Source organism: Odocoileus virginianus, chromosome 3 (assembly GCF_023699985.2).
Source record: "Odocoileus virginianus isolate 20LAN1187 ecotype Illinois chromosome 3, Ovbor_1.2, whole genome shotgun sequence".
NCBI classification, from domain to species: domain Eukaryota; kingdom Metazoa; phylum Chordata; class Mammalia; order Artiodactyla; family Cervidae; genus Odocoileus; species Odocoileus virginianus.
In genome coordinates, this window is record NC_069676.1 from 10,017,805 (window position 1) to 10,042,040 (window position 24,236).

Genomic DNA, 24,236 nt, shown 5'->3' on the forward strand with positions numbered 1-24,236 from the left:
CTGCTTCAATGTCACCTTCACAGAGATGTCTTTCCAACATAATCCCCCTTCCCCTTCTAGCTGGACCCATGCCTGCTCCCATTTTTCTTATAAAAACGATCTCTACTTGACACATGCTAGAGCTATCCAAGTTCTTTTATTCCTTGTTTCTCTGACCTAAAACATGAGTTTCTTATTTGTTCTATTCATGGCTGTATCTATCCTCAGTGCCTGGGGGTGAGGCCTCATATTGAGCATAGTCGCTCAATAAACATTTATCAAAGGCTCACAGACATAGAATGGGAAAGGGGGAGAGGGATAAATTTGGAGCTGGGGATTGAAATATACACACTCTCATATATAAAATAGATAAACAACAGGACCTAATGTATAGTACAGGGAACTATACTCAATATCTTGTAATAATATATAATGGAAAAGAATCTGAAAAAGAATATGTATACACACACACACACACACACACACACACACACGAGGTTTCCCTGGTGGCTCGGTCAGTGAAGAATTCACCTGCAATGCAGGAGAGCCAGGTTTGATCCCTGGGTCGGGAAGATCCCATGGAGAAGGAAATGGCAACCCACTTCAGTATTCATGCCTGGAGAATTCCGTGGACAGAGGAGTCGAGCCTGGTGAGCTATAGTTCGTGGGATCACAAAGAGTTGGACACAACTGAGTGACTAACAATTCACTTTCATATATATTCATACATACACATGTATATATCAGAATCATTCTGCAGTACACCTGAAACTAACACAATGTTGTAAATCAACTATACTTCAATAAAAAATTTTAAAAAAGAATAGTATTTTAAAAAACTCATTTGTCAAATGAAGCTGATTATTTTTCTCAAGTGTTCCAGGTGGGATGACATGCTCTATTCTGTCACCTGTGACTTTATCTCTGGGTGTGGTAAAACTTATGATTTTGCAAATTGAGGGGATCTAGCTCAGTTCTCAAGAAAAACTGAGACAGGAGTTTCTATAAGCAGATGTGGTTCATTTGATTAAATTTACCTTGCTGACTTCTCAGGATACACAGGAATATATAAGTAAGCATTTAATCAAGCTTCTGACTTAACAGAGGGGTTAGATGCTGAATCTAATTTGTAATTGCCTGAGAATATAGTAAGCTTAGTACTTTTGTTTCCATAATTAAGTGTGAGGTTCTTGTTGCAATATGGATCAAGATTATTTCAAGTACTTTATACAAAAAGAAACTCTTTTTTTTTTTTCCTTTTGGAGAAGCTCAGATATATACAGAAGAGAGAATAGAATAATGGCCCTCTATGGTACTATCTTCCATCTTCAACAATTATCAGCTTAGGACATATCTTGTTACTGTATCTCAACCTTTAGCATAACCTTACTCTGCAAATCAAAGCGAACCTTTTATTTGCTCTAACACAACCCTGGGTCATGTTAAAGCAAATCTCAGGCATCATGTGATTTCATCTGCAAATATTTTAATATGTACTTCTAAAAGCTAAGGACTCTGCATCTACTGTGGAAAATGGTACTGGGATTCCTCAAAAAATGAAACATAGGGACTTCCCTGGTGGTCCAGTGGTTAAGAATCTGCCTGCCAAAGTAGGGGACATGGGTTCCATCCCTGGTCTGGGAAGAACCCACATGCCACAGGGCAGTTAAGCCCATGCACCACAGCTGCTGAAGCCTGCACACTCTAAAGCCCACATGCCACAACAGGAGAAGCCACTGCAACGAGAAGCTCACCCACCATAATGAAAAGTAGTCCCTGATTGCCACAGCTCCAAAAAGCCCAAGTGCGGCAACAAAGACTCACTGTAGCCAAAAAATAAATAGGTGCTCAGTTGCTCAGTTGTGTCTGACTCTTTGTGACCCCATGGACTGTAGCCCGCCAGGCTCCTCTGTCTATGGGATTCTCCAGGCAAAGAATGCTGGACTGGGTTGCCACTTCCTCCTCCAGGGGATCCCAACCCAGGGATGGAACCCACATCTCTTGAGTCTCCTGCATTGGCAGGCAGATTCTTTACCACTAATGCCACCTGGGAAGCCCCCCAAAATAAATAAATATTAAAAAAAAGAAGTATTAAATTACCATTTGATCTGCCAATCCCAATTCTGAGTATATACCTCAAAGAATTGAAAGCAGGGACTAAAAGAGCTATTGATATACCCATGTTCATTAGCAGCATGAGGCAGAAAAGCCAAAAGGTGGATGCAACTCAAATGTGTATTAGTGGATGGTTGGATAAACAAAATGTGGTCCATCCAGACAGTAAAATATTATTCAGCCTTAAAAAGGAAAGAAATTCTGACGCATGCCATGACATGGATGAATGCTAGAGACCTTATGCTAAGTGACACAGATCAGTTACAAAAGGACAGGTATTATATGATGCCACCAGGGCAGGTATCTAGAGTGGTCAGATTCATAGAGACAAAGTAGAATGGTGGTTACCGGGCACTGGGGTGGGAGTGGGAAATGGAGAGTCAGTATGCAATGGGCATAGAATTTCAGTTCGGGAGGAAGACAAAGTCCTGGGGTTGGCTGGTGCTGCTGCTGTGAGTATTGGTGTGCATGTGTCTTTTCAAATGAGAGTTTTCTTCTTTTCTGGATATATGCCCAGGAGTGGGATTGCTGGATCATATGGTAGCTCTATTTTTAGTTTTTTAAAGAACCACCATACTGTTTTCTATAGTGGTCGCACCAATTTATATTCCCACCAACTGTGTGGACAGGTGATGGAAAGGTTCTGGATTGTGCTGTCCCATGAGATGGCTGCTAGACACATGTGCGAAGAGTCGACTCATTAGAAAAGACCCTGATGCTAGGAAAGTTTGAAGGCAAAAGGAGAAGGGAGAGGCAGAGGATGAGATGGTTAGATAGCATCACGGACTCAATGGACATGAATCTGAGCAAACTCTGGGAGACAGTGAAGGACAGGGAAGTCTGGCATGCTGCAGTCCATGGGGTCACAAAGAATCAGACATGACTTAGCAACAAGACAGCAACAAGACCCATATGGCTTTTGAGTTCTAGAAATGTGGCTTGTATAACTGGGGGCTGGGTTTTCCATTTGTTTAATTATCAGAGTCACATAATAGGCTAGTCACTGCAGCACCAGAGAGATTTACACTGGCCACTAAATGCTCCAACTTGGAAGCCACCCACTTCCTTCCCACCAAGAGCTCATTGGCCAGAACTAGTCGCATGGCCTCAGCAAACACAAGGGGACCAAGGAATGCCATCTCACCATGTGCTGGAATATGGAAAAAGGGATGTATCTGGTGAACAGCTCTAATGCCTCTGCCTGAGGATAAGTTTTTTTGGAAACCAGAAGAAGAAACAGTTTTTTTAAATTTTAGGATGAGAAGGTAAACTTCCCTGGCGACTCAGAAGGTAAAGAATCTGCCTGCAATGCAGGAGGTGCATGTTCCATCCCTGGGTTGGGATCCCCTGGAGGAGGAAATGGCAGCCGGAACCAGTATTCTTGCTTGGGAAATCCCATGGACAGAGGAGCCTGGTGGTCTGCAGTCTACGGGGTCACAAAGAGTTGGACACAACTGAGAGACTAACACTTTCACTTCACTTTCACTGTGATAGTTCTCTCTTGCTATGTCACCAATTACCCAAAACTTAGCATCTTTAAAGAGCAATCATTTAGGACTTCCCTAGTGGTCCGATGGTTAAGAATCCATCTGCCAACGCAGGGGATGTGGGTTCGATCCCTAGTCCAGGAAGATTCCACATGCCATGGGCAGCTAAGCTCACGCACCGCAGCTACTGAAGCCTGTGTTCCCGAGAGCCCATGCTCTGCAACAAGAAAAGCCACTGCAGTTAGAAGCCCAGGGGCTTCAGCTAGAGCAGCCCCTGCTCACTGCAACTAACATGTACGTGCAGCAGTGACGATCCAGCACAGCCAGAAATAAAAAAAAAGCAAAAGAGCAATCGTTTATTACCTTACAGTTTCTGTGGGGCGGGAACCAGAGTGTAGTTTGTCCTCTGTTTCAGGGTCTGTCACGAGGATCCCAACAAGGTGTCAATAGAGGCTTCATTTTCATCTGAAGGCTTAACTGGGGAAGAGTTCCGTTCCCAGCGTGAACATGTGACAGTTGGCAGAATTCAGTTTCTCATGGGCTGCAGGACTGAAGGTCTCTGCTCCTCACTGGATGTTTTCTGGACACTGCTCTTGGTTCTTGGCCGTGTGGGACCCTCCTTAAGGCAGCTCACAGCATGGGGCCTGGCTTCCCTCAGAGTAAGCAGTAGAGAGAGCTAGAGAGGGCATGTAATGTGCAAACCACAGTCGCTTTGTAACTTGATCTCAAAAGTGCCATCCCATCACGCTTTCATCTTTTATTCATTAAAAGTGAGTCACTAGGTTCACAGATACAGAAAATGAACTAGTGGTTACCAGTGGGGAGGGGGGAGGGGCAACATAGGAGTAGGGGAGTGGGAGGTGCAAACTACTAGGTGTTAGATAGGCTCAAGGATGTAGTGTACCCCACAGGGGCAAGGGACGTCCCTGGTGGTCCAGTGGTGAACACTCCACACTCACAATGCAGGGGACCCAGGCTCAATCCCTGCATGTTGCAGTTAAGACCCAGCACAGCCAAATAAATAAATGATTTTTTTTTAAATGGGGGAAATAGTCAATATTTTCTAATAACTGTAAATGGAAAGTTACCTTTAAAAGTTGTGTGTGCTGTGCTTAGTCGCTCAGTCACGTCTGACTCTTTGCCACCCCATGCAGTGTAGCCCGCCAGGTTCCTCTGTTCATGGGGATTTTCCAGGCAAGAATACTGGAGTGGGTTGCCATGCCCTCCTCCAGGGGATCTTCCCAACCCAGGGATCGAACCCAGTCTCCCGCATTGCAGGCAGATTCTTTACCACCTGAGCCACCAGGGAAGCCCTGGTTGTATAAAAAATATTAAAATAATTTTTAAAGGCAAAGAATTTTTTAAAAATCATTAGGTCCCACTTTCAGGGGAGGATGTTACACGAGAGTATGAACACCAAAAGGCAAGAATCATCACAGGCCTTGTCAAAAGCTGCCTTCATCGAGAGATCAGAATTTAAGTGATATTTAGTTGACAAGTTCTTATGGGAAACACATAGTATATATTGTCTGCACTGCTTTGTATAACATGTCCCAAAGATCTATTTGACTCTAATTCCCAGTGCCTGCACTCTCTATTCCCCTTTCGTGCTGTGTTCTTCTCCTTTTAAAAATATTTATTTATCTATGTATTTACTGGCTGCAGCAAGCAGGAGCCTTTGTTTTGGCACTCAGGCTCAGTAGTCGTGGTATGCAGACTTAGTTGCTCTGTGGAACATAGGATCTTAGTTCCCTGACCAAGGATTGAACCCACATCCCGTGCATTAGAGAGCGGATTTTTTAACCACTGGACCACCAGCAAAGTCCCTGTAGTCCTTAGCACTTAATACCATCTAACAGACTATGAGTTTCCTTCTTTATTCCATTTATCCCCCTGTTTCCACCCAGTTCCACAACTGTAGGGATTTTTGTCTATCTTGTTCTGTGCTTGGAAAAACCACCTGGCACATAGCAGGTGCTCAACAAAATGAATGAAGGAATGAGTGAAAATTTGTACACATGTAACTTTTTGTAGCCACTTGTTTTTTTAACTTTTTATTTTGACAGAATTTCAGACTCACCAAAGAGTTGCAAGCACAGTACTAAGAATTCCTGTATATTCTTCATCTAGGTGCCCCAAATGTTGACATATACCACTTCCACTTTATTCCTTCTCTTTCTCTCTCTCCTCTTGAGCCATTGAGAAAAATTTATTGGTATGATGGCCGTTTAACCTTATATACTTCAGTGTATTCTGAAGGGCAGTTGCTTCTGTAACATAGCACAATGATCAGAATCAGGAAATTGGCATTGATACACTATTATTATCTAATCTACAGACCTTATTCAGCTGTAGACCCAACAACATCCTTTATAGCAAAAGAAAATCCTGACTCCCTTGTTAGATTTAGTCGTCCTGTCTCCTTTAGTCTGGAGAAGTTCCTCAGTCTTTATTTGAGCTTCCTGACATTAACAGTTTCAAAGAATATAGAAAAGTTATTTTGTATAATGCCCCTCATTTTGAACATGATGGAATTCAATTTATTCAAATGATAAAATCATGGCGGGAAATCCCCAGAAGTCATGTTGTAGCCTTCTTGATACATCATACCAAGATCCACTTGAAGTCAATTTGCCCTCTGACTGGTGAGGCTCTTGATCGATTGCTTGTCTGCCAAGGCACTCCGCAACAGCTACTTCTTTTACCATTAAAATGAACAATCATTTTGGGGAGTAACTGTATAAATCTGTTACTCCTTGAACTTTCACCTATAACAGTTCTTATAAGTTTTGTGGTTATTGCCAAGTTGCCTCTATATAATTTCCATCAAAATAAAAACTAAAAATGTAGCATTGCACCCAGCTCTGAGATCATTAAATATCATTCTTCAATGAGAGGAGCCAGGGATCCTTGGAGAAATGGCTGATTCTAGTGTATGGCAGTGAGGGGTGATTCTGGAGCCTCGTAAGATGCCAGAAAGTAAGGAAGCTTTAAAAAAAAAAAATGGGAGCACATCAAAAGAACACAGGAACCAGTCTGAAGGAGTCCCCAATGGCCGACGGGAATATTTCAAGCAACAAAATTAATAGCATAGTTTGGATGGATAATCCAAAGAAAAAAGTAAATATATGAGTCTGTATTGATATAAATAAAAGATTAAATAAGTGGGTAAATGAATAAGGGAGAAGAGACAAATTTTTTTTACAAAAGAATTCTAAAGAAAATAAAGCTACCATATGATCCTGAAATCCCACTCCTGGTCATATATCCAAAGAAAACCATAATTCAGAAAGATGCATGCACCCCAGTGTTCATTGCAGCACTATTTACAATAGCCAAAAACATGGAAGCAACCTAAATGTCCATTGACAGATGACTGGATAAAGATGTAGTACATATATACAATGAAATATTATTCACCCATAGAAATGAATGACATAATTCTATTTATAGCAACATGGATGAAACTAGAGATTATCATCAGACAGAGAAAGACAGATATCATTTGATATCACTTATATGTTGAATCTAAAAAAAAAAAAGGTACAAATAGATTTATTTCCAAAACAGAAATAGACTCACAGACATAGAAAGCAAACTCATGGTTGCTAAAGGGGAGGGTTAAATTAGAGAGGTTAGGATTAGAGAGGAGGGTTAAATTAGGAGGTTAGGATTGACATATACATACTACTGTATATAAAATAGATAGTCAGCAAGGGTCTGCTGTGTAGCATAGGGAACTGTACTCAGTATTTTGTAATAAACTGTAAGGGAAAGGAATCTGAAGTATATGCATGCGTGCAGGCTCAGTTGTTCAGTCGCATCTGACTCTTTTATGACCCCACAGACTGTAGCCCTCCAACACCCTCGGTCTGTGGGATTATCCTGGCAGGAATACTGGGGTGGGTTGCCATTTGCTCCTACAGGAGATCTTCCTGACCCAGGAATTGCACCTGAGTCTCCTGCGGCTGCTGCACTGGCAGGCAGATTCTTCACCACTGATTCACCTGGGAAGCCCAAAGTATATATATTCAGTTAGACATGTATATATGCATATACATATACATGTATATACATATATAACCAAATGCTTTGCTATACACCTGAAACTAACACAATAATATAAATCAACTATATTTCAACTGGAAAAAAAAAAGATATATGTAAATACTCTTCCCTCCAGGAGATGGAGCTTAATCTCCCCCCTCCTAACCAGTTGGGCTTTCCTTGTGGTTCAGCTGGTAAAGAATCTGCCTGCAACATGGGAGCCCTGAGTTCAATCCCTGGCTTGGGAAGATCCCCTGGAGAAGGGAAAGGCTAGTCACTCCAGTATTCTGGCCTGGAGAATTCCATGGACTGTATTCCATGGGGTTACAAAGAGTCAGACACGACTGAGCGACTTTCACTCCTAACCAGTGTGGGCTGGGGTTAGTGATCATTCCCAAAGAGTAGAGTAGGTAAAGGGAAAAATAGTAACTTAACAGGAGACACCTGATAGAGATCATTTTAACCAAGAGATCAAGGTCAACATCATAGTGATAAGTCACCTGGATGTCATGACTCACTGATATGATGCAATGAGGACATCATTTCATCTCTCTAGAATTATTTCCCCAAATCCATCATCATATTCTAATCATGAGAAAACAACAGGCAAACCCAAATTGAGAAACATTTTAAATATTACCTGACCAGTACTCCTAAAAATGATCAAAGTTTTGAGAAACAAGAAAAGAAACTGTCACAGACCAGAAGGGGCTATGGAGAAAAGATGATGCAAAAGAATGTGGTATTCTGGATGAGATCCTGAAACAGAAAAGGATATTAGTGGGAAAACCAGGGAAATCTGGGAGAAAAAAAGAAGGTGTACAGTTTAGTTAATAGAATTGCACTAGTGTTGGTTTCTTACATTTAACAAATATATCTACGCCAACATATGCATGGCCTCCCCATTATCAACATCCCTTTCAGAGCAGTGAATTTGTTAAAATTGATGAACATACATTGACACATCCTGACGCATCATGTCAATGTAGGACACTGTATAACCAAACGTATGTACAATATATGGACACTTTATAACCAAAGTCCATAGTTAAGTTTCACTCTGGTGTCTCACATTCTATGGATTTGAACCTTTATTGTCTCATACTAAGCAATTTACCGCCCTAAAATTCCTCTGTAATCCACCTACGCATCTCTCCCTCTACCCTAGCCCCCGACAACCACTGATCTTTTTACTGTCTCCACAGCTTTGCCTTTTCCAGAATGTTGTATAGCTGGAATCATACGATATGTACAGCCTCTTATCTTGGTAGTATAAATTTAAGTTTCAACCATATCTTTTCATGGTTTGGATAACTCATTTCTTTTAGCACTGAATAATATTACATTGGGGCTTCCCAGGTGGCACTCAGTGGGTAAAGAATCTGCCTGCAATGCAGGAGATGTGGGTTTGATCCTTGGATCAGGAAGAGCCCCTGGAGGAGGAGGGCATGGCAACCCACTCCAGTATTCTTGCCCGGAGAATCCCATGGACAGAGGAGTCTGGGGGACTATAGTCCACAGGGTCGCAGAGTCAGACATGACTGAAGTGACTGAGCACACACTCATGCACGCAATATTCCACTGTCTGGATATACCACAGTTTATCCACTCACGTGCTGACAGATGTCTCGGTTTCTTCCAAGTTTTGGCAATTACGAATAAAGCTGATATGATCGACTGTGTGAAACTGTGTGGACATAGTCTTCAACTCCTTTGGGTAAATACCAAATAGCTCTGTTACTGGATCGTATGACAAGAGTGAGTTTCGTTTTCTAAGAAACCAAAATAACTTTACCATTGGTATTCCTGCCAGCAGTGAGTGAAAGCACCTGTCTGGTGTCTCGTACCATCAGTGTTTTGGATTTTAGCCATTCTAATAGGTCTGTAGTAGTGTCTCATTGCTTTAGTTTGCGTTTCCCTGATGACATACCAAGTGGGAAATTTTTTCACATGCTTATCTGTCATTTGTATATCTTCTTTGGCAAGGTGTCCTTTAAGATCTTTGACCCATTTAAAAATCAGGTTGTGTTCTTATTGTTGAGTCTTAAGAATTCTTTTAATATGTTGGATGACAGTCTTTTATTAGTATTGAATTTTCCTATCCATGAACATGGAATATCTCTCCAGACTCTGGTGATTTAAAAAAAAAATCTATTTACCATCATTCCTGGATTGCTTATTATATATTAGTCATTGTGCATGCTTACTGGCTTGGTCTTAATTAATCCTTACAGTAATCTGTGGCTTAAGGAGTCATGTCTCCATTTTACATGAAGAAACTGAGGTTCAGAGAGGTTAAGCACTTTTCCAAGAGCACACAGCTAGGAAGTGTTAGAGCTAGGATTTTTACCCAAGTCTGCATCCAGAATTTGACTCTGTCTCATTTGTTTTTGGAAATATTGCTATGCAATGTTATGCCTGGAGTGACAGCCACATTTCATCTCTGGATTCACTCTTGAGTGCCCACGTCATGACCTGGAAATGTCTGGATTATCAAATTTGGTTTTTGTGTTTATACCCTTCAACTCCCAAAGATCTTGGTACTCACTCCCAATGAGTATCCAGACCAGAAGTCGGACACCAAATGTCTTTTGGCTGATCCATTCTTGCAACTCAAAATGACTGGATTAGTTGATAATTGTTTTAACAGCCAAATGAATGCAATTTGCAGTTATTTATTTAGGGCATTTATTTCAGAGATGCCTGCACTATTTAATTGAATATAATTCTCAAAACAAGTCTGGTAGTGCTGCTGATGATTGATAAATTAAGTCTCCAGCTTGCAAATGTGTTAAAGATTAGAACCAGTGGCTAAGACTGAGTTTTAGAAGCCCACTGTTAAACTGCTTCTGTCTGCAATGCTAATGAGTTTCTAAATCTTTCCAGTGGGTCAGTGTTTACTAATTTGGATTAATGGTGGAAAGAGGACAAGGACCTACCTACTGCACTAATTTGAGGAGTCTGTGATGATTTCTTGCCCATCCACTTCCATTTGCTGGATGGTATGTAAGATTCCAATATTAGAGATTCATTCCTTGGCTATATAGAAATTTTGGGTCTTTGAAAAGTGAACTCATTAGGATATTGCACCTAGATCCCTGTCACACTTTAGGGTGCATGAGTTGAGTTCTTTCCAGAAAAGAGAAATAGAGTAATTGAGAGGGTTGGAAGACTTTGGAAGATTCTGAGGAAAGAGAGGGGAACTCCAACATGTCAAACTTTAGAGTTAAGCAAGCTTTGGGAATACCATTTGGTGAGATGAAAGCAAAGACTTTTCTGCCACTTTGACACGGGGAGGGTGGATTTGGAAATGTGTGGGGGTATTTTTGCTTTTCACAAGACTGGGATGCTACTCACCCCGCAGTGGGCATATGCCAGGGGTGCTGAACAGCCCAGGATGTACCAGACATTTAAATGCCAAAAACTGTTCCATCAAAAATGCCAGCATTGCCACCATTGATAATTCTTACTGTTCAATCACTAAGTCATGTCTGACTCTTTGCAACCCCATGAACTGCAGCACACCAGGCTTGCCTGTCCCTCACCATCTCCCAGAGTTTGTTCAAGTTCATGTACGTTCAATCAGTAATGCTATCTAACCATCTCATCCTCTGTCACCCGCTTCTCCTCCTGCCCTCAATCTTTCCCAGGGCCAGGGTCTTTTCCAATGAGTCAGCTCTTCACATCAGGGGACCAAAGTATTGGAGCTTCAGCTTCAGCATCAGTCCTTCCAATGAATATTCAGGGTTGATTTCCTTTAAGATTGACTGATTGGATCTCCTTGCAGTTCAAGGGACTCTCAAGAATCTTCTCCAAAACCACAGTTCAAAAGCATCAATTCTTTGGTGCTCAGCTTTCTTTATTGTCCAGCTCTCACATCTCTGCATGACTACTGGAAAAACCATAGCTTTGATTATATGGACCTTTGTCGGCAAAGTGATGGTCTCTGCTTTTTAATGTGCTGTCTAGGTTTGGGATAGCTTTCCTTCCAAGGAGCAAGCATCTTTTAATTTCATGGCTGTAGTCACTGTTCACAGTGATTTTGGAGCCCAGGAAAATAAAGTCTGTCACTGTTTCCATTTTTTCCCCATCTATTTGCCATGAAGTGATGGGACTGGATACCATGATCTTAGTTTTTTGACTGTTGAGTTTTAAGCCAGCTTTTTCACTCTCCTCTTTCACTTTCATCAAGAGGCTCTTTAGTTCCTCTTTGCTTTGATAACTCTAGAGAATGCCAAGATAGGAATAGTAAGTTCGTCCATTCCAGAGCACTGATTCGCAAACCTAGATATACCCCTACAGACCAGCTGAATGAAAGTCAGGGCAGAAGGAAGGTCCAGGATTCAACATTTTTATAACACTTTGCAGGCAGTTCTGACAAGCAGCCAGCTTGTCTCCTGTCTAGACTTGGGTCAGGGCATCTTGGAAGACTTCTCTTTGTCTTCTGGTGAAAAGGCTGCCAAAGTTTGTTGTAGGACTTCATGGTTCAAGTCCACAAGGAGAATTATCACAGATCACTATGATGAGCAGTGCTCCCTGGGATCTACATTCAGAAGCATTCCAAACATTTTCTGTTGAGGTCGAGGACATCCAGAAAACCACACAAGTCATAGGTGCATAGCTTAATGAAATCTTACCAAATGCACAATATTTACAAAGTGAATACACCTGTATCATGCCACTCAGATCAAGAAACTTCCAGAAGGCACCCCTTGTGCCAGTTTCTCCCCAACCCTCAAGGGTGACTACTACTTTGACTTCTAATAGCATGGATTCATTTTGCCCATTTTGAACTTTATATAACTGAGATTCCACACCATGTTCTATTGTACTCCTGGTTTCCTTGGCACAAAATGGTGTGTGTGAGACTCATCCAAGCACTTGTGTGTGGCTGCTGATTGGTCCTTCTCATTGCTGCAAAGGGCTCCTTGTGCAAACACTCCACAGTGCATTGATCTATTCTGCTATTGATAGACGTTTGGGAAGTCTCCAGTCTTTAGTATGAATGTGCTATTCACATCCTAGGGAGTGGACTTACATCCACTTACATCCTCATTCCTCTTGGGTATATACCCAGGAATGCCAATCCTGGGTCACAGGGTGTTCAAATGTTCAGCATTAGAAAAAACAGCCAGTTTTCCAAAGTGTTTCTATCAAATCCTCTCCACCCAATAGAGGCAGAAGTAGTTTCAGACCCATTAGTGACCTGAGCATGTTTTAAAATTCTCTCTTAGCCTCAGTATTTTCATCTGTAAAGTGGGGCTTTTATGAAGACTTGTAGGTGCTTCATCTTAGTAATGACTTTCCCCGTGAGGAGTTACTCTTCTGAAAAGCTCTGGAATCTTTAGAAATCCCTGTAGGTAATGCTTATGCTATGAAACTCAACTGTCGACTCAGGGAAGTCCATCATAACAAGTTATGTGCATAAGTTCACTTGCAATGCAGCCTTCTTATATGACTGGCTATTTACATCCATGCATGTGAGATTACTTCTCAATTAATATTAACTATTTGCCCTTGAAATCTGAAACATTAAGTACAAAAATCTTCAATGCTTACTGAGAATCCTACACAACGCATTTCCTTGCAACTCTGATCACTCTTGGTTTAATCATTTTGTCCATACCTTGACAAGATAGAAAATCTCCAAAGTGATACAGGCAACCTGTAAAGGCTTACCCACGGGCACAGAATGGAGAATTTATGTAAAGATGTGTCACCTTTTCTAGTATGTTTCAAATGAACTCAAATACTGATGTTCAGTTCAGTTCAGTTGCTCAGTCATATCTGACTCTTTGCGACCCCATGGGCTGCAGGATGCCAAGCTTCCCTGTCCAACACCAACTCTCAGAGTTTGCTCAAACTCATGTCCATCGAGTCCGAGATGCCATCCAACCATCTTATCCTCTGTTGTCCCCTTCTCCTCCTGGAGACACTGATACAGTATCTGATACAATATTGATACAAATACTGATGGAAGAGCACTAACTAGGATTCAACCTGCTGAAGCTTGGAAAATATTTGTCTTCTTCATCCTCTTCCCTTTCTTCTCTCTCACCCCTGCCTTCCAGTCGATATATTGCTTTTGTGGAAATTCAGTGGTTTCTTGGTAGAAAGAAACCACTTTGGAAGACAGTTTGATGACATGTTACAAATCTGAAGATGTGCTACTTGGGACCCAGAAATTCCATGCTTAAGGCTGTTCCTACAGAAATGTATACTTATAGGTACCAGGATTACTCAAAGCAGGAGTTTGTTTAAGAGCCTCAACTGGAAACAACTTAAATGTGTATCAGCAAGATAATGGGTAAACAGATTCTGGCTTATTCTTTCACTGAAATACTATACAGCAGTGAAAGTGTGATCAGTCACAGTTATGTGTGACAAAAGTAGATAAATCTTAAAGACAATTAAAAGAAAACTTATTTTATTGAAGTACAGTTGATTTACAATGTTGTGTTAATTTCTGCCATACAGCAAAGTGATTCAGTTATATATATATATATATATATATATATATATATACATTCTTTTTCATATTATTTTCCATTATGGTTTATGAACTGTATAGTTCCCTGTGCTATACAGTAGGATCTTGTTCATCCATTCTGTATATAATAGTTTGCATACACTTATCCCAAACTCCCAGTCCTCCCCTTTCCCACCTACCCTCCATCCGCCTCGGCAACCACAAGTCTGTTCTCTATGTCAAAGACAACGTTGAACCAAAGAAACCATACATCATAGAACATATACTGATGATTATATTCATCTACGGGGCTTCCCAGGTAGCACAAGTGGTAAGGAACCTGAAGGCCAATGCAGGAGATATAAAAGACTCAGGTTCGATCCCTGGATTGGGAAGATCCCCTCGAGAAGGAAATAGCAACCCACCCCAGTATTATGGCCTGGAGAATCCCGTGGACAGAGAAGCCTGGCGGGCTACAGTCCATAGGGTTGCAAAAGAGTCAGACACGACTGAAGTGAGGTACACACATATATTCATATAAAATCTGAGGAGATGCAAAGTGGAACTGTGTTGTTAGGAATGCACAATAAAGTAGTAAAAGTATAAAGAATAGCAAAGTTACTAATACCATAAAATCAGGATGCGAGTATACTGCTGAGGAGAATGGGTATATGTGTGTTTCCGGAAAGGCAGCAAGGTGCCCTTTGCATCTGAGCTTGGGTGTTCGTTTCCTGTGTGCCTGTTTCACAGCAAATTCTTAAACTGTGTATTTATGCTCTGAGTATTTTTCTGTGTGTTTTCAGTTTCACAGTATAAAAGGGGCCCTGTAGTGGCTCTGGAGGGAAGCAAACACCATGGGACACACATAAGTCAGACCTTTATCCAGCCAAGTAGGACCTGGTTAGTTATCTGCTCCTGGCCAGTTCAGATTTGACACCGCTGAGGGTCTTTCCGAAGATAGGGGTCAATATTTCATTCTAGTCTGCAGGGCCTCCATGATTTGAAACTTTCACAGAAGTACCATCAAACCATGCTCTCAGTTTTTCAAATTGGTGTTTTGCTAAATAGAGCAAATTTGGGTAGAGGACTCCCTCTAGACTTGCATCTCCATCCCTCTCTGTCTTTTAAGTTTCTTCCTTCCTCCCTCCTTCTCCTTGCAAGATGCTGGGAGCGTCCGGCTGTCTGCAACCGAAATGGAACCCGTTGGAAAACAAGGTTTCCTCCCAAGGGAGGAGAAATCTGTCGTCCCAACTTCCCCCTTGCCACCCGACCATCCGGCTGTCCCCTCTCTCCCCCACAAAACTCCGCGGAGCCAGGTCCCCTCGCGCCTCCGCGATTGGTCGCGGGCCATCATGTGTCCCCCACTTGGGGTGGGTCTTTCTCCCGTTAAACTCATCAAACGCTCCTCTTTGGAGCTTCGCTGGCCAGTGGTTCAGACCTTTGCGCCCGTTTTCCCCCTTTCTTTCCCCTTCCCCCAGCCATCCTTCCACACCAGTCTTATTTTAGCAAAATCTAGAGAAGAAGGAGGAGGAGGCACTGGGGCGGGGAGGGGGATGGTGGACGCTAGGCATTGCAGCATCCGGAGCCGCTATTGAGTGGCTAAGAGAACCGCGCATCCCTCTCCCCCTCTCGCGCTCTCTCTCCGTTCTTTTTTTTTTTTTTTTTCCCCTCTTGTTGGGAATTTTCAGGATTTCATTGCTGCAATTTAACCCCAAGATGAGGCACGGTTGAGTGAAACGCTGCGCGCACACGCACATTCACAGTCCTCCTTGGGCAGAAGAGGCAGCCGCTGGTGATTCAGGAAGGAAAAAAAAAAAATCACCGGGACCCTGCGGCTTCAAGACTCCTTAAGACCTCTTCGGAGTGTTTCCCTCCCCCTTCCCCTTCTTTCCTTTCCCCTTAATACTCTTAATTTAATTTTTTGGCTACAGAGCTTTCAGCATTTTTAAGGTCTAGGAACTCAAGCAAAACAGAAAGGGTTGTTTCTTTTTTTCTTTTTTAATTTGGGGGCTGCCTTTCCCCTTCCCCCCAGGAAAGACTTGCTTTTTATTATTATTTTTTTTAATAAAAATTTTTCTAATGGGCCGAGCGCACTGCTTTTGCAAGATGCCAGCCTGACCCGGACCCCGGAGGGGATTTGAAGCTTCCACTGCGTCCCGGGGGGCGTCCTTTGCAAATCCTTCGAGTCTTAAAGGGGGTGTGCGTTTTTTTTTTTTTAACTGCCTTCCCCCCCCCCCCCCTTTTTTTTTTCCGGAGTGGGTGGATTGGGGATTGCCTGGATTCCTTCCTCGGTTATTTTTTGCCTCGCTTCTCTCTCCCCTCCCCCCTTCCCCGGCCCCCGCGCCCCGCCCCCGCACCCTCCTCCAGCCCCTCCTTCTCCGGGGTCAGCCAGGAAGATGTCCCGAGCTGCTGCTATCCCCGGCTGGGGCCGGGCAGCCGCCTTGTGAGCCCCCGACCCGAGGCGCCGAGCCGCCGCCGCCCGATGGGCTGGGCCGTGGAGCGTCTCCGCAGTCGCAGCTCCGGCCGCCGTCTTCACAGCATCGGCGGCGGCGGCGGCGCCTTCCGCATCGTTCGCCGCAGCGTAACCCGGAGCCCTTTGCTCTTTGCAGAATGGCCCGCTTCGGAGACGAGATGCCGGCCCGCTACGGGGGAGGAGGCTCCGGGGCAGCCGCCGGGGTGGTCGTGGGCGCCGGAGGCGGGCGAGGAGCCGGGGGCAGCCGGCAGGGCGGGCAGCCCGGGGCGCAAAGGATGTACAAGCAGTCAATGGCGCAGAGAGCGCGGACCATGGCCCTCTACAACCCCATCCCCGTCCGACAGAACTGCCTCACGGTCAACCGGTCTCTATTCCTCTTCAGCGAGGACAACGTGGTGAGAAAATACGCCAAAAAGATCACCGAATGGCCATATCCTTTGCCCCGAGCCCCCGGCAGCTGCGCCTCCCCCCCCTCCCTCCGCTTCCCCTCTTCCAGGCTGGGAGAGACCCGGGGGTTGATGGGAGGTGATGGTGGGGGGGTCTTCCAGGGGATGGGAGAGGGGGCACCAGGGAGGAGTGCGGAGTGTCTCTCCACCCCGATCTGGGTTGAACTACTGTGCAGGCTTGGGGTTGGGGGGTGCCAGGGGGAGTGGATTCCTCCTAAGGACCGATTTCGGAAGGAGGGCTGGGCCCTGGGGGTCGTACGGGGCCTTTAGAGCCAGTTCTGGGTGGGTCAGAGTTCTCCGGAATGAGCGTGGACCCGGCCAGGGCCTGGGCGCTCTGGCCAGGGCAGCGGAAGGACAGGGGGAAAGGCCTTGGCTGGGTTTCCCTTGCCGCCCCTCACCAGAGTCCACGGTTATCTCTAGAGACGGGCCCAGTCTCAGCTCTCAGGCCTCTCCACCCCTGCTAGCCCCGAGGTTGGGGGCCACCCTCTCAAGGAGGGGACCTAGGGGCTCCCAGGGCCAAGAGCCAGTATGAGAGCATATGGCCTTCATACAGAGGGGCCAGCACTGGCCAGAATGAATATTCCCTAGTGGGCCGCTGGCTGGGAAGGGTTGAGGGGCGTTTATTCTCCCCCATGTCTGCAGGTTCCATTGCCTTCTACCACTGATTAGGGATCTCATCATCTTTGGGGTGTAGGATACATCCAAGTTTGCCCCATCTGGGGCCCTGACCTGAAAGACCCAGGATGAGCTACTTCCATAAGAAAGACAGGACAAGAGAAAATGAGGTGCCGGGTCCTTCCTGGGGTGCCCTGTCAGGCCTTGGGTTGGAATCGTCTTCTTCCACCCTAGAGACCCAGGAGGGGACACCAGGAGAGTCAGCCTTCATGTGGACATCTCGGGCAGGTAAATGCCTTTTTTTTTTTTTTTTTTAAATTAAAGCTCCAGAGGAAGAAGGTGGAGTCCAGATTTCCCTCTGTGGAGATGCTATTAAAATGCAGATCCCCCCGTGTTTCTTTAAATTCGTGCCTGCTTGAAATAAACCTTGAGGAGGGCTTAACATCTGTTGAGATGTAGGCAGGCAAGGATGGGTAATTAGTCGGGCTTTCTAGCAGTTATCTAAGCATGACCCAGATTCCAAGTGGGGGGAATGCACCCTGCTCCCCAGGCTGGCTGGACACCGTGCCGTGCCCAAGTGTGCCACTCCTCGGCTGGGTTCCAACTGGCTGCCCTCAGTGTAAAAATGAACAGGACTGGTTGGGTCCCTGGGCTTAACTGATGAGCCCTCCCCCATCCTCTTTGTGTATGGTTTTGACTGTTATACACCCTACAAGGCTGAACCCTGGGTGGTCCTGGGGTTGCTTATTGGAGGAACATGTTGGCTGGTGGATTCACTTTGAGCAGGGCTCAGGATTGAGCAGGATTTGGGCTTCTGGGCGCCGAAACTGCAACAGAGAGCTCTGAGCTTTTGGAGTGTGTGTGAACAGTTTACTTGGAGGGTGATGAAAATTCAGAGGTTCAGCAGCTGTCTTTTGGGAGGGGTGTACCACTAATCACGATGTCATTTCGATGGGTGCCCCAGGCAGGAGCCAGGTCTTTGCCTCCCAAGTTTCAACCTTGTGATGATCTGTTGAAATGGTCCGGGGTCTTGTAATCACTCTGCTTGTCTCCCCTCAATCCCTGGAGGAGTGGGGGGGCACAGAGAATGGCAAGATGTCACTGTGTGCAGGATCAGATAAGTCGGGGGTGTCCAGGAAGGACTCACTGGGCTGACAGGTTTCCGGGTTGAAAATGGCTTTAGATTGCCTTCCGGAGCCTGGATTTAGAGTCTTCTAAGAGGAAAGGAAGAAGGTGGGAGTCCAAATGTGTCCTTAACTCACCCCAGTCCAGCCTGAATCCTGCAGATCGGAGGACTGTTGGGGAGTGAGGGGATGGCAACAGTCCTTTGGAAGGAGAAATCTTAAAAGAGAGATGCAGGTGACCTGGGAGCACTCGGTCCTTGAGAGGTTTTCTCTGACTTTCATGCTCTCGGGAGCTTCGTGATGAGTTTGTGCATTTTGCTGTTTGCAGCCAGTTTCTGTTCACTCTCTGGGCCTGAGGCAGCAAACATATTATACAGTCCCGCTATCAAAGGGGAGCGCTCTCCACTCCCCCAATCTGTCCCCAAGCAGAGTCATCCAGGACTGAGCTTTGGTGGGGGGGTTGGGGGTGGGGAGGAGAGAGGATGAGAGGGGAGGGGACAGAGAGATGGGGGCTGGGTAAGGAAATCTGGGCCAGTGCAAAGAGATCGGATGTGTGGAAACATCGAGGAGTCAGGGCACCGGGGCAGAACATTGACTTGAGTATCCAAATATTTCTGCTATTAAAAAACGTGTTTAAGTACTTATTTAGAACTTTAAAAATAAAGACTTACACACACACACACACACACATATATATGTGTGTGTATATATATATATATATATTTCCCTGCATTTAGAGAGAGAGAGGAAAGTACCCAAGTCAAGTCCAGCTTAGCAAGTGAACATCCATGCCATTAGCATCTGGGCCAAGGAAAAGAATGTGACCAGCTCCCCAAAAGTCCCCTCCCACCTCCTTCCAGTTAATCCCCCTACAAGGGTTACCGCTACCCCGACTTCTGACCCCGTGGGTTCATTCGGGCTCCTTTTAAGCCTCCTGGAAATGGAGTCAGAGGCTGTGTTCCTCCGTGTCTGGCTTTTTTTTTTTTCTGCTCAACAATCTGTCTATGAGATGGAGCCATGCCGCTTCAGGTCATTGTTGCTTTTCCTTCTCAATGCTGTGTGATACTTTGTTGTTGACTCTCTGCAATGTAGTTCTCCATTCTATGGTTGAGGGCCATTGGAGTAATTTCCAGATTGTGGTGCTGGGAACGTTCTTGTGTGTGTCTTTGGTTGAACTTTGTGGGGAAGGCGTTTCTCTTGAGTTTGTACCTAAGAGCGGATGATGTATACTTGGAAATAGCATTTACTGAGGGTTGCAGGTGAGTGGGCAAAGCAGACTTCTCAGTGCCATGTGAAGGAGGAGTCATTACGCATTCCATGAACTTGGCTGTGTGCTCCTAGGGCCTGAGTGTTACCTCCACATGCAAATTCCAGCATGGCATGCTGGTGGAGGGTGCAAACTTGCATTCTCCATGCTCATGGGCACTTTGCCTCTGTGATCCACACTCCACTCCACTTCTGCACCCCACTGTCCTCGGCAGCTCCAGCTTGAAGCCAGCAGTGAGATTTAAAGAGATTCTCAGGAATTTGATTTTTCTCTTCCTAAGTCAGAAAACCCACATGGAAATCTTTGATGTTCGGGTTTCCATTGGTGTTCTTCACTCTCGAAGGAGTCCAGGCAGCCGAGCTGTCTGGACCACACACCTGGGTTCCGTGTTCTTGTGGATGGGAAGGCTGATTTAAATATGGCTGTGACGGGCTCTGATGATGACTTCTAAAGAGCTCAAATCTGTCAGCTCAATAAGGCTCATCTGTAAACCTTCCTGAAGCCCCCACTTAATGCCACTCACTCCTGACGCTCTTCCGGCGCCAGTGTGAATGTCATCTTCCTCCAGCCCTGCTGATGCCAGCAGATCGTCCCCTGAGCACTGGGTAGGAATGTGGGCCATGGCAAGAGCTGCAGACTCTGGTCTGTCTTACCCTGCTCATTCTCCCAAAGCACATGCAGGATTCCAGGTTCTCACCCCCTCGTTTTCGGGAATCTCAGTGAGAAACCCACAGTCCCCTCACATCAGATGCCCACTTTCTTTTTTTAATCAGAAACTCTCTAAAGAGGAATGTTCTGCATAGGAAGCAGACAGTGACGCCCTGGGAGATGTTGAAGCATGTTATCAGAGCTTTGGCCCACCCGGAAAGTAGATCGTGCTAGAAGGGCAAAGGAGAATGGCTATTTAATTCTTCTTCTAGATCAGTGTGGCAGATATTTCCGGAAGAGTAAAACTCTTTGTGAAGTAGAAATTAGTGTGACTTTTCCCTTGGGATTTTTTTTTCCTCCTCCGCAATCCCCAAATTCTGAAAAATAAAAGATTAGCTCATTGAGGAGTTAAAAACCTACCTGGAGCTGACCCCAATGTCTACTGTTAATTTACTGTCTTCACTGATCCGACTTGGTGTGCATTTTGGGCTTCCCACGTGCTGCTTGTGGTAAAGAACCCACCTGCCAATGCAGGAGGCATAGAGATGCAGGTTCACTCCCTGGATTGGGAAGATCCCTTGGAGGAAGATATGGCAACCCACTCCAGTATTCTTACCTAGAGAATCTCATGGGCAGAGGAGCCTGGCAGGCTTCAGTCCATAGGGTTGAAAAGAGTTGGACATGACTGAAGCGACTTAGCATGGTGTGCATTTTGGTATATTTTACTGAAGAAATGGTAGGTATGCTTGATTCTGGGATGCTGCTCCAGCCACCCCACCACAAGTGTTATTTATACATTGTAGTACTTTCTAGACTTAACTGAGTGTGAGGATTGCCTTGTTAAAATGGCGAGTCTTGTCCAGCAGGTTGGGGTGGGGTCTGAAGTCAGATGGGGCTTCCCAGATGGCTCAGTGGTAAAGAACTCACCTGCCAATACAGGAGACATAAGAGACGTGAGTTCCATCCCTGGGTCAGGAAGATCCCCTGGAAGAGGGCATGGCAACCCACTCCAGTATTCTTGCCTAGAGAATCCCTTGGACAGAGGAGCCTGGTGGGCTCCAGTCCATGGGGTCACAGAGTCAGACACAACTGTAGTGACTTAGCACACACGCTGGAGTCAGACTACCACTGCACCGTGAAGTCACTGGGGTGGGGTCTTTTCTAACAAGCCTCCAGGGATTGACCATGCTGTTGGTCCACAAGTTATACTTGGAGTATCCAGGTCACATCATAGATGCATCCTCTTTTTTTCTCTTTTTCTCAAAAACCGGGTTTATTGAAGTATTCAATATAAATTACTTCCAGTGAAATTCACCCTTTTAAGCGTACAGTTCTGAGTTTTGACAGATGCATGTAGTCATGTAGCCAACACCAGAATCAAAATAGGGAATAATTTCGTCAACCTAGAGTATCCCCTGGTCCCCTTTGAGTCAGCACCCCGCTACACAAGCCCTGATCTTTTCTCCATCCTTATTGTTGTCTAGTCACAGAGTTGTGTCTGACTCTTTTCGACCCCATGGACTGTAGACTACCAGGTTCCTCTGTCCATGGGATTTCTTAGGCAAGTATACTGGAGTGGGTTGCCACTTCCTCCTCCAGAGGATCTTCTCAATCCAGGGATCGAACCCGTGTCTTCTGCATTGGCAGGTGGATTCTTTACCACTGGGCCATCTGAGAAGACTCTTTCTATCCTTATAGTTTTGCCTTTTCTAGGAGGTCATATAAATAGAATCAGACAGTATGCAGCCTTTGAATTCTGGATTCTTTTTTGTAGCCTTTGCGATCCATTCATGTTGTTGTGTGTATCATTTATTCATTCTTCCGAGTGCTGAGTCGTATTCCATGGGACGACTGGAGCAGAGCGCCTTCTTCCATTTCCTAGGGTGTTTCCAGTTTGGGCGATTATGAATAGAGCTGCTACAAACATTGGTAGATGGGTTTTAGTGGGAAACATTTGGGAATGTACATTTTATTTCTCAGATAAATACCCAGGAGTAGGTTTGCTGGGTTATGTGGTAAGAGTGTGTTTAACTTTGTAAGAGAACGCCAAACTGTTTTCCAAAGTGGTTGTGCCATTTTACATCCCCATCCTGTGATCCCTTTAAAAGCACCGTGTTCTAAGCTCCAAAGTGCATCTGGCCTCAAGGGCTTAGCATAAAGGGTTGTGGGTGTGTGGAGAGCAGCAGAGTGGTAGCATTAAGTGCCAGTCAGAGAAATTAGAAGGGATGAGCATGTCACTTGAAGCTATGTGCCTGCTCTGGTTTGAAGTCTGGCAACGGAGTGGGGTCTCCAGTGTGGCAAAAAGGGGTCTCTGATGGAGAGGGGTGCTTTGGTTCGGTGCCTCGGCAATAAAAAGTCGACCTCTGAGGCTGTGGGATCTATGCCTGCCACCTTCTTCCCCACTGCCACCCCACGACGTTTGGCACAAAGTAGGTACTCCATAAATGTTTGTCCGATGAATGACAAAAATGCCTTTCTTTACCCATTTCCAAATTATAGGGATCTGATTCACCTATGTACCCATGTTTTAGGTTTTCAGTGGGTTTTAGGTTCGGATGGTGGAATGATGGGAGGCATGTGTGTACCTGAGGTTATTAGACCAAAGAAGATCTCTGAAATGTTAGTGCTCGAGAAATCCAGGAGCAGTGGCCCCTTGAGAGTGGAGTCTTCTTCTGGGGCTTTAGGGGGGACATCTGTTGGGCTGTTGTTCAGTAGCTCAGTCATGGCTGACTCTTTGTGGCCCCATGGACTGCAGCACGCCAGACTTCCCTGTCCTGCACTATCTTCCGGAGTTTGCTTGAATTCATGTCCAGTGAGTCAGTGATGCCATCCAGCCATCTCATCCTCTGTCACCCCCTTCTCCTTCTGCCCTCAGTCTTTCCCAGCATCAGTTTCCAGTGAGTCGGCTCTTCACCTCAGGTGGCCAAAGTATTGGCGCTTCAGCATCAGTCCCTTTCCAGTGAATATTCAGGCTTGATTTCTGTTGGGTACCTGGAGCTTACGGACACCCCGCCCCATTGCTCGCCCAGTAGCAAGCACACACGTGCACTCTTTCAACAATGGAAGGCACCACTAGAAGGTGGAATCAGTCCAGAGATGTGGGGTCCATCGTTCATCCTGAAACCCCAGTTAATACATTTCCGGGGATGCTAACTCATCTCATAAGGGATGCAGGTGGTACTGTGAAATATAACAGAGAGGTGAGGGAGAGCACTGTGAGCTTTAAGTCAGCCAGGCCTGGGTTCAGATGACTCACGAGCTGCCTGAAGCCTCAGGGCCTCAGTCTCCTCATGCAGTTGATGAGGGTGTTGCTTCTGAGTTCATGTTCCTGGGCAGACTCTCGAGGAGGTCACAGGGGATCAGGCATGGGAAATGCTCAGCCCAGTGTCCCGTTACAGAGAAAGCTCTGAAATGCATGAACCGTAATATTGGAGAGTACTTTGTTCTCCTTACATTCTATTTTGGAAACGTTGTCTAGAAGCCAGGCTCTCTGGGTTAGGAGTGGAAGAGAAGGGCCCCTCTGTTGACTGGCCAGTTTGGATTTCTTAATCTGACCGTGCACTCTT

At 45.2% G+C, this 24,236-nt stretch overlaps 1 protein-coding gene across 7 annotated transcripts in view; it reads left to right on the forward strand.

The window, feature by feature from the left end:
• Positions 1-24,236, forward strand: part of CACNA1A (calcium voltage-gated channel subunit alpha1 A) — a 370,739-nt gene that overhangs the window by 105,168 nt on the left and 241,335 nt on the right. For 6 of the 7 annotated variants that reach the window (XM_070463180.1, XM_070463188.1, XM_070463192.1 and 3 more), the window contains one exon: positions 16,707-16,999. In XM_070463180.1, the coding sequence (XP_070319281.1) occupies positions 16,707-16,999 (293 nt within the window). Of the gene's footprint in view, positions 1-15,791; positions 16,297-16,706; positions 17,000-24,236 lie in introns of those variants that run through there. The other variant, XM_070463196.1, reaches the window with a different exon arrangement.